Source organism: Netta rufina (assembly GCF_964035555.1).
Source record: "Netta rufina genome assembly, chromosome: 5".
Taxonomy (NCBI): domain Eukaryota; kingdom Metazoa; phylum Chordata; class Aves; order Anseriformes; family Anatidae; genus Netta; species Netta rufina.
In genome coordinates this window covers 31,302,203-31,313,439 of record NC_140128.1, presented here as the reverse complement: position 1 = coordinate 31,313,439, position 11,237 = coordinate 31,302,203, and the positions used below count along the sequence as shown (strand labels likewise).

General features: G+C 41.8%; 1 protein-coding gene across 2 annotated transcripts in view; it reads left to right on the top strand.

Annotated features, from left to right (window-relative positions):
- The first annotated feature begins 2,058 nt into the window (after window positions 1–2,058).
- The window catches only part of CAPN3 (calpain 3), a 30,366-nt gene continuing 21,187 nt past the window's right edge, over window positions 2,059–11,237 (top strand). For both annotated transcript variants that reach the window (XM_084287793.1, XM_084287792.1), the window contains exons 1-6: window positions 2,059–2,658; window positions 7,931–8,000; window positions 8,897–9,015; window positions 9,729–9,862; window positions 10,270–10,438; window positions 11,089–11,229. In XM_084287793.1, the coding sequence (XP_084143919.1) occupies window positions 2,365–2,658; window positions 7,931–8,000; window positions 8,897–9,015; window positions 9,729–9,862; window positions 10,270–10,438; window positions 11,089–11,229 (927 nt within the window). In that variant the 5' untranslated portion in view covers window positions 2,059–2,364. The remainder of the gene's footprint in view (window positions 2,659–7,930; window positions 8,001–8,896; window positions 9,016–9,728; window positions 9,863–10,269; window positions 10,439–11,088; window positions 11,230–11,237) is intronic.

The window sequence follows — 11,237 nt, the reverse complement described above, 5'->3', positions numbered from 1 at the left end:
ATTTTGCCATAAATGAAGAAATAAGTTTGTAATATATCTCTACAGAAAGTAATCGAATTCAGATACTGAAAACAACAGCAGATAGAGCTTCATAAAAATAAAATAGAAAGATTATCATCCATGTAGATGAATTTTGCTTTATCTGAGCAGGTGTTGTGGGTTGGGGTACTTCTAGTCACAAGAAATACTATTGCAAAGGGTGTTTTGATACCTAATGGACAAAGGGATTTTTTGCTGTTTGTAGCAGACAGTGTATCTATTCTTTTCTATGGCAAATGGTGTTTCTTTAAAGACACCAGTTTTCTTTCACTGGCAACTCCTGTTCATCACAAAAAAAAAAAAAAAAAAACAAAAAAAAAAAAACTGTTTTTTGAACAGATATAAGCAGAAAATACTTCTCAACATCTATAAAGAGCAACATTGGGTTAAAAGTGAGACATGCCTACCTGCCATTTCCCCACCCCAAGAACAAATATATATAAGCCACTGCCAATCCTTCACTTGATCCTTCTCTGCAGTCCTGCAGTCTACAAAGAGTCTGTCAGGTACCACACCTTGTGCTACTACTGTCTTTCTTTTCAAAACAGAGCTCTGTGTATGAGACATAACAGATAAATGTTTGTATTGGGCAAAACAGGAGAAGCGGAAAGACAGAACATACACATATATTCCAAAATGAGCATTTTTTCTGAAGTCGTGCAGTGAGAGGCCTTTGCATTTTACTACTTGCAAACCACTTACTTACTTACCACTTGAAAAATCCTAGATAGAGTGACACATGGCTATGCTGGACAGCTTGGCAGAGACATGTCAAACATGAGACCTGCAATCCTTGCATCTAAATGTAATGAGGAAGTCATCAATTCTGCAGCTGGACAACCTATCGTGAAGCAATTGCATTCCTATTTCCACACACAGTCAAATCTCTCCTTTCTGACTGCCCTGTTGGTGCAGGAAGCTTGTATTCATGATAAAAAGAAAAAATGTCACAATTATAAGCATAAGTGTTAATAACTTTTAGCTCCTGCAGGTTAGTATAGCTTAACTATATTACCTTCTTCAAAAGGTTGCCCTCATGGAGTTTTTAAAAAGACCATAGAAATGGTCTGTTGTACTTGATTTGAAATTAATAAATTGAGCAAACAGCTGAGAAACAAAAAAGAACCAGTGCTTTGGCGTAATACCACAGTATTAGAGCAAAAGGTCAGCGATGCGTACATCAGCCAGACTCTAGATACTAGTTTCACTAGGCAAAAATAACGTTGACGTCACTGTGTGATTTAAGACTTCACAATCAAAAATAAAAATAAAGGTTTAGGGGGCTTTTCTTGACATACAGACAATGTCAACTATTAAAAAACTTTTTATAGAGAAGAACAATGGGGTTAAGGAAGAGCAACTTGATTTTCTTTCATAAAGACACTGAATTCATCCCTCGCCCCAATCTTGTGTTACATAATAAATGTTTCAAGTCAGACATCTCTAAAACTGGTATATCCTAACACACACAGAACGGCCCAGTTTCCATACTGGGCCCCTTACAAATTTTACTGCCCCTGTATGAAAAGGTCCTTCTCACATGGGAAGTAGGTATCACTAAGTGAATATTAGAGCTCGCAAGCTGCTCTCTGATGTTACCTGGAGGATCCAGCTCCCAGCTGGCAGGTGTTGAAATGGCCTCAGTAGCATCAAATAAAATTACTGGTTTTGCTATTGGGACTGTGTCTTCAGATAATCATCTCAATTTTTTTTTCTTCTGTAGCAGAGTAGAAACAACAAGTCAAGTACAACAGTTTCTTAAGGAGTGTCAGGACTAGTTTATTGGCTAGGGGGACCTCATGAGTACGTTCCCAAACCAGTGTTTTTTTTTTTCTCTCTAGCAAAGGAAAAGAAGAGCTGCATGCACCAGGAGTCAGGCTGCACACAGCTCCTGGCCTCAGCACAAGCTGTGCAGCAGACTGACACCACCACACTAACCCCCTCCCTATCACTTTCCCTCTCTCTCACTCCTTGCCCGTAGATATTTTTAGATTTCACGGGTTAAAGCTCGCCTCTTCTCAGTGTTTCTACACACAGGGCCAGCAAACATGCTGTAGATAGTACAACTCCAGCACAGGAGTAAGCCTACAAATTACCTTGTGCCACATCAAGGAACAAATTCCAGCTTCTTGCAACAAAATACTGCTGCCCTTCAAGAAGATGCACGATGTGCTCAATCACAAGGAATTTCATCGCTTACAACTTTGACTAGGAGATTTTCAACAGGAAGAAAAAAGGGGGAAGAGCAACTTCCTCTTTTCACAAATTTCCTTCTAGTTTTCAAGATCTTGCTTTCTTTCAACACTTGCTCGAAGGCTGATTCCCATGCCGTCCGCCATAAATGCAGCAGTGGCTCAGCAGACAGCTGCTGGGTCAGTTCCCAGTGCTACTGTTAGCACTACAGCTGAAGGTACAGGTGGGGGCACAGGGGGGATTTATTCTGCCATTATAAGTCGCAACCAGCCCATTATCAAAGTAAAGGAAAAGACCTATGAAGAGCTTCACAGGAAGTGCCTGGAGAAAAACATTCTCTATGAGGATCCTGATTTCCCACCTAATGAGAGTTCCCTCTTCTACAGCCAGAAAATCCCCATCAAGTTTGAATGGAAAAGACCACGTGTAAGTAACACATTTGCTGATTATTTTTTGTTTTCTGTAAATTGTTCGCCCTGAACATGCGTTCTTCTTGCAGAAGGGGTTGGGGGGAGAATAAGCTGGAAGTGTATTTGCTTAGAGCTCTCCTGGAAGATAACGAGCTAAGCTCTAGAAGCTTAGCAAGTATATGTAATTCTATATTTATGGCCAAAATACAATAAAAACAAAAAATTGAAGGAAGTATGTAGAAGGATGGGACTTAATTTTATTCTTACGTGACCTGCTAGGAATTTTCTCATCTGAAAAAAAAATTGTCCTTGTTGTTCTGCAATGTACTCCTGCATTTACTGAGGCTTAGTGTTTCAACAGTTTGGATTCTGTTTTCCTGATCTGTGAAAATAAAAGAACAGATGATACTCCAAAACATGCTTTTATTCAGTTGTTAGTTCTCCACATTGCTTAATAGACTTGGGAAGGTTGGTTAGCTTTTTATGTGCTTGCCAAGAGTATGGGTGTTGCAATCACTATGAGGACAGACTCCTGCTTAGAAACCCTCCTTCCTTTTAGTGTCTTGTGGCCATTCCTCAGCCAGCTGCCTTCTTTACCACACATGGAAGAATAATTCTTCAATTTATAACTGATTCCCTGTCCTATTGCAGGGCTAGTTTTCTTTTTTCTCTGTCATTCCTGCTGGGCATCTGCTGTCCTCTAGCAAGCCAAACCTGGAATGTCCCCTTGTCCCCTGCCTGACAAGAATGTGGTTCTGAGGAGCTTCCCTGGCTCCCTCAGAAGCCACACCTCTCCAACACTGAAGTCTGTACTTCAGGGACAAAGTTAGCACAGATAGATAATACCGACTACAGGAACATAAATAAATAGCAAAAGACCAGGCGCTCTAGTGGGTGGCTGTTACGCAACGAGAGGCAGGCTGTATGCTGCCCTCACAGCAGCATGAGGGACATCTGGATGCCCTGTGCATCTGTGCTATCACATGGCAGGGTGCAGCTCCATGCCTTCATCATCATCACCACCTCAGCTGCATCAGCTCCCGGAAATGGATGTGAATGAGCTAAATGCAGCCATGATCAGTCATCTTAAAAGGGTGGGATTACCCGTATTTCTACAGGGAGGAATGTGGTTTGGTATGGTAGTATAGTGGATGGGTACTACCAACCTAGGGCAAACAGTCTACAAGTGTGAATATGAAAATATCAAAACTCAATGCACCATCACCTTTGACTAATATAAATGAGCATGTGCAAATCAAGCCTGTTTTTTAGAAAGGTTCAGACTTCAGGATCTCTATCCCAAAGGTATTTCTTTAGGCCAGTTACTAACAATGATTTTTTTCTCATCCATACTTACTATTCACATAGCTACAACACATCTGAGACTGTATAAAACTCAAAATACAATCTAAATACCAAAACCAAAGCCATCTTTGTTTTTGCAACACAAGAGTCAGGAAAATGATGTATCCTTGATACCAGTCACAGGTTGGGGCAGATGCAGGGGCTCCAGAGAGTAGGGGTCATGGCCTGCTGAGTGCTGGCATGCTAGGGGTCACAGAACCAGTTGGTCCTGACCCTGATGTGGGTGGCTGCCCTGCCTGGGGCTCACAAGGCCTTGGTGGTTGAGATGCCCATGCCTTCTGTTACAAATGTGTTTGTTTTAAAGCCACCCTGTAATTCAGGCCATTGCTGTACCCAGCAGGTCCCCAAAGAGGGAAGAGCTGCATGTGATGCTTGCTTCTTTTACAATGAACCCATGCCATGACTGAAAAATGAAATTTCTCTTGAAACCTGATGCAAGCAACCTATATATGCAGATCTCAGATTGACACAAAACTTTGTTTTATTGGACTTCAAAACTGAAGACTTTATCACTGTCAGCAGGGCATGTCTGATAATATTCCACACAGGAATAGACATGACAGGTGTATTAAAGAACATCACAGACTCAAAACATATGTTTTATAATACTATAAAGATATGGAAAACATTTCTTCTTATCAAACTGTAATTTTGTTGTTGTTGTTGTTGTTGTTTTTTTTTGTTGTTTTTTTTTTTTGGCAAAGGAAGTGGCTAGTTTATAAACTGTAGTCTTATAAAGTAGTAATTTGAAATTGGTTTGAAGTTCACATTGAATTTGAGAACATATTCTAAAAGAAAACAAAATACCAGACCGTTCAGAAAGAGCCGAGAGAATATCTTAATACTTGCTTCACTCTAAGTCCTTTCCCTATAGTGTATTGCATATATCACTTAACTCCCAGAAATAGCAAATAAACAAGTGGTCCATGTGAGATAAGATCTTGTTTGAAACAGAGCTGGGAAAGAAGTGATCTGTTCCTGACTGCCTCTGGCTTTCTGTGTCAGCTTAGCCATGCCATGCAACCAATTTATAACCAACTTCTCTCCCACCAAAAAAGATTAACGTAGGAGAATGTTAATATCCATGAACGAGTGATGCTGGTAGTAAATGAGCATTATTTTCCATGACACGAATCCACATGGAATTGTTGAATGAAAGTTTCTCCAGAAATTCCAACTATTTTTCAAGGAATCAGTCAGTCTAAAGGGCGCGTATCTGCCGTTCACAAACACTGTAACCAAGCACTGGTAGCAGCGATGTTCCTCAGCTGAACAGCACAGCTGAATTGAGGTCTCAGCATCACGTACTAACACAAGGAATGCCTGCTACTTTTTCCAGGATTTGGGCAGGATCCCACATCAGGGACAAGATCCCCCTGGAGCTACCCCGCTGCTATCCTGCATCTAGCCCTGCGGGCTCTTCCCTTCACAGCTGGGGCTCCCCAGAGATCAGCTCCTCTGCCACTGCCTCTGAAAGCAATTGGGCATGGAGGTCACGAGGAGTATCACCGTCAAAGGGACAGCTGCCACGTGGGGCAGCTATGAAGCCTGCTACGGGGGTGGCAAAGAGGCCTCTGTAATTCTATACTGTGATGGCCATGCCATGACCTGAACATGAAGAGAGGACCTCGCAAGCACAGCTTGCCAAGCAACAGCTGTGGCGGCCTTGTCCTGCTGCGCTGCAGGCCTCGTGCACAGAGGGAATCAGCCCTCCAGCTGAGAGCAGCCAGAGGAGGCTTCAATGCCTCACCTGACCATGCTGCTGAGGTATACAGTATGGTTTATCAGCCTGTGGCAGTGACAAGGGCATCTGAAACAGTCTGTTTAATGTTACATTGAACTAGGTCACAGGGAAGCATAGGTTTCTTGTCATAAAATGAGATCGCTAACAGCTCCTAGGTTGATGTCCTGCTTTCCCCTGGAAATTTCACGTTAGCTCTGGGAGATGAGGACACTGCTACCACAAAACAAGGACAGTGTTTAGTACCACCAAGGCAGGACTTTCAGATTAGGGGAATCCAAGTCTGGAACTCTACAACCATCTCGGTGTCTGACAAGAGTGGGTTCTGCCTTGAAGCCTGCAGTGCAGCCATGTCATGGCAAACAAGGTCTGGACCGTAAGGGGCCAAGAGAAAAGCAGCAGCCTACAAATTCTCTTTGGCCAAGAAGTTGCTTCCTCTGCTTTATGGAATGGGTTTAGGGAATGTACTTAGAAAACCATAGTCTATGGTTTATTATAGACTATTTATATTTATTTTATTTATTAATAAACTGATCAGAGGAGACTCTAGATGAATTATGGTATCAGTGAGGTGCATCCTATTGGAATTCTCTGTGCTAACTTGACCTCAGAGATGAGGAGCAACCTGTTGCTCAGCCAGGACTGGAAGATCAGATGAATTAGCTGCATCTTAAACACCAGGTTGTCTTGCTCTGCTGACTGTTTCTCATCAGCCTTGGAAGATGTTGAAACCTTTCCGTGCAATCTTGTCTGTCCTCGGCACAACTAGCACAGCTGGAGATGAAGCAGAGTAATACAATATTGAAAGAATATCCAGAGTGTACTAAAAGCATCTAGCAACCATGAAAAAAATGCAAGAAAAGCATTTTGGTCATGCCCAAAATCAGTCCATATGGCAAATGTATGATTCTCTCCTTTGTATTCCTTCACAGATCATCCTCCAAAGCAAATAAGCTCAAGATGTAATAAATTGCACTGCATAACAATCAATCATCAATGCATATTTAATCTTTGGAAACAATTAAGCATCATCTAACTACTTTCATCTAAAATACAGAATGCTGAATTCCAGAGCTGGTTACATCAGTAGTAGCAGGGTCAGGACATAAACACAGATTGGTGGAGGGAAAAAAAATCCCAAAGCCTGATATCTCACAGCTAGTTTTCAAGACAGCACCACGAAGCACCATGACAATGTGAGGAAGCTAGTGGGTGGAGAACAACATGGAGTTATCTCAAACAGCTGCCTTGACAGAACTGGACCTCAGAACAGCTGACTGAGGCTTGAAATAACAGGACAATCCCTCCATTCCCTTCTGCAGGGAGAGTAAGACAATTGCTGCAGGGAGCCGGAAGAGATGGTCTCTATCTGGCTCCATGACTAATCCAAATAGTTACATCAAAGCAACGCTGCTGAACACTGCAATGGAGCAAAAAGTGGGTCGAAGCCAAGTGAAACTATTAGACTTGAAACATGAGTCTGGGAAAATCCAGGGCTACCCTGATGACATGGGGAAATGTTTCAGTCCATCAGCCACCTGTACAGCCAATTTTTCCACTCACACAAACAATTATCAGTTGTATTCTCATTCTCCTTCCCATTCCAGCCCTGTAATCTTCCGGCAAAACAGGTTCTTGGACTATGTCTTCTTCCCCATTTGCAGCTGCTCAGGAAACTAGTCCTCAAATTGCAATATCTTCCTTTTTGTACCCTCACAAGTGATGGTCCAAAAGTTAGGTGTCTTCCTTTTCCTCCCAAAACCAAGTATTTGAGTGTGAGGGACAGGATAAAGCAGAGACATTAGAGATTGTTTATTTCCCCCTGTAGGACAGATTATACCTACTTCTTTAGTTGGCTTTCCAAACCCTGCGGGGGTTTTCATCCCACTTGAGAACCAACAATGTAATGGATATGGAAAAGGTTCTGTGCAAACACTGCAATAGTCCCACCTCCATTTGCTGGTACTTCCTACATAGTCCTTCCCTCTGCTGCCTGAAACTTGGAATATTGAGATTCTAAAATATTTCATTAGTGAAGCTCTACAGATGAAACTCTGAAAGAGATTTTCATATCCACAAACTGTCTTACAGAAAAACCATTATCCTAAAACAGCCTTTATTTCTGTGGAAAAGAGGTATCCCAAAACATGCTTTTCCTTCTCAATCTGTTTGTATTTTACAGGAAATCTGTGAGAATCCACGATTTATTATTGGCGGAGCTAACAGAACAGATATCTGCCAAGGAGAATTAGGTATGAAATTGTTACTTCTTCCCTGCACTTTTCAGTCTGCATCAGAGTTTAGCTCTCAATTTACTTTTGCTTCCAAGGTGACATTTTAAATTTTCTCAGTATAATACCACACATCTACTAATTCTTTCTCTATAGCAAAATGGTGATATCTGCCTACTACCAGTCTAGGAAAGAACTTTGAGCAAACATCTCTCCTTTTCATCAGCTAATTTCATGACTGTGTTACAAAGCACCATCTGGCAAAACTTGGTCTTTTTCTCAAGCATAGAGAATGAACAAAATAAGTCAAGATAAGAATAAGAGATAAGGAGTTACTTGACTTGGATTAAAATATCATCAGCTACAACTATTGTATTTTTTCAGGTATTTAGTCTTGTTATTTTCAAACAGGAGCTTCTGGAGGTCTTCAGCTAAGTGTGCCTTGTAGTCAAGGACAACCCCTATACTGAAGAACCTAAGCTCAGAAGCTCAAAAATACTTTGGTATATTAAACCACTACTCAGGTACAAGTGACACCTCTGCAACTGCCATCCATATGGTACTTACCTGCGCTGCTTTGGGAAGTCATTCCCCTCTCAGCTTTTTGGGTTTTATAACATCTCAGGTTTTAAAACCTCTCAGGTTTTATAACATCTCCCCTGACTGTCTTCCTAATATGTATTAATCTTTCCATTCTGTTTAACAGGTGTATGTAGCCAATGGTGCCAACAAGCACTTCCGCAGCATAAATAAGAAGTGCTCAAGTACTGCAGAACACATTGAGAACAGCCCTTTACTGAAAGGCCATGGCATGCTGTACTAAGAACTAATGTATCGCTTCGCAGTACATTAGCTTTTCCCTCTGATTCTAGCTGTTCTGTCCCTTAATTTTATCTGCTGCTTCCACTTTTTTACAGGTGACTGCTGGTTCCTGGCTGCCATTGCTTGTCTGACACTGAATAAAAAACTGCTCTGCAGAGTTATACCTCATGACCAGTCCTTTATTCAAAACTATGCTGGCATCTTTCACTTTCAGGTGAGTCCCTTCATCTAGCAGTAAGCAAATCTAATTATATTCAGAGCTCAGCTCTTAGCACCCTGTTCCCTTTCCTTTCTCCACTCTGAGAAAGCGTGAGCAAGAACAGAGAAGGAATAAGGATTAAATTCCCTCACCCTAAACTCTTCCAACAGGGCAGTCACAGAAGGGCAATTAGGGAGCATTAACCCACCAATGAAGCATGTGCAGATCAGCATGGCCTGCGTGTAAGGGAAAGCGACAGGTGCTCAGTCCTGCCTTGCTGCTCTGATTCAGTGCTACAGCCAGTACAAAGACACTGGTTGGCAAGAGCATCTATTTTTAGACCCACAAGCAGCTGCTCTCTGTCAAAAACAAGTTCTTGAAGAACTGGTTTTTATTTTTTTTTCCAGAAAAGAATGGCTGCTCTATGTATTCCCCATGGTTCTCTTAAGAGACTCCCTTAAGATGGATGCATTGCCCTAGGTATTTCAGTACAGCTGCCTCCCTCCCCATGTCATTGCTTTTTGGTCCTGTACTGCAGGACCTGGCAGCACAGCTTCACCCCAGCCACAGGCCTTTCCCCATGCTTGTCCAAAATCCAGGTGGCTGCAGGAGCACCAGCTAAATCTGAAGGACTTGAGATTCAGTATAAACCAGAGCAGCTTTTCAGCCAGGCTTCCCCCTCTCTGCAAAGAATGAACCCAGAGGTTTTTCTGTTTGCCTTCATTCAGTTTTGGCGCTATGGAGACTGGGTGGATGTCATCATTGATGACTGCCTACCCACATACAACAACCAGCTGGTCTTCACCAAGTCCTCCCAGCGCAACGAGTTCTGGAGCGCTCTCCTGGAAAAGGCCTACGCAAAGTAAGAGCAACGTGATGTACCATGCCATACTCCCTGTGGTTGGGGAGGTGGCTAAAATCCTGTACAGAACTTGTCATGTACACATAGATGGGCTCTGCACATACCACTGACTTTTTGCATAGAGTGTGGTGGATCAGAATTAGGGATAGGGTAAAGCATATTTTCAGGGTACTCATTCAGAAGGCTACATTTTATTTTCAACATCCTTTTTTTTATTTGCAGGTGGCAATTTTTAAATCTGTAAATTTAAGGGTTACCAAACAGATCCATGTAGTATATGTATACGTATTTATCCATACACACAGTAGATAAATATATTACGTATAAGAGAAAAAATGTATAGTATATACATGTGCGCATTTTAATCTACATAAAATTGATTCCTGCTGTTCTTTTCTCATTCCAAGACTCCATGGGTCCTACGAAGCTTTGAAAGGAGGAAACACCACAGAGGCCATGGAGGACTTCACTGGAGGAGTGACAGAGTTCTATGAGATAAAGGATGCTCCTAAAGATATCTATAAAATCATGAAACATGCCATTGCCAGAGGATCCCTCATGGCGAGCTCTATTGACGTGAGTCCATATAAACTTGGCAGATAACCCTTAAGCTATGTCAAAAATCTCCATTTGTAATCAAATATATACCAATTTTTGGAACAGCTTGGTTTAGTCCACATAAGCAAACATCCATTTGTAGGAGATAGGGCAGCCTGCACTAAACACCTATCATTAGAGAATAGCAAGCACCAAAAGGGAAGTGAACAGAGGGAGGTCAGAAAAAGGGGCCCAATCAACAAAACCAGCACTCCCCTCTCAGTGCCTTCATCTCAAGTAAAAAGGGGTTAGTAGGGGGGTGCTGCAACTTGGTTGAGATGCAAATCTTCATGTCAAAGATGATATAAGTGTCCAAATGCTAATCCCTTGATTCCCAACATAGCCAATATAGATCATCTATATTCATTGCGGTTAATTTAGAAATGAAAGTAAAAAAACTATTAGTTTCAATAACTAGTGTGACATAGCAATAAAAGCAGGAGAACAACAGGTGATATCAACCACTGTAGATAAGTATGGACCATCTAGAAGAGATAGAAGAAAAGCTATCAAGGCTTTTTTAAACAAAACAAACAACAAAAAAGACAGTCCTCTTTCTTGCATTATTTCTCTTTGCTCTCCCTGCCTCCTCTTTCCACACCAAACTTTTCTCCTATTCTCTGTTTCAGGATAACCTAGGCTTTTCCTACGGATCAGCACCTAGAAGCGACATTGGCGAACTGATATCTCGAATGGTGAAGAATCTAGAAAATGCACAGATGTCTCACCCCACTGTGGACTACCAGGGGACAGATGAAAGGCCAGCCTGGGTTTGTAC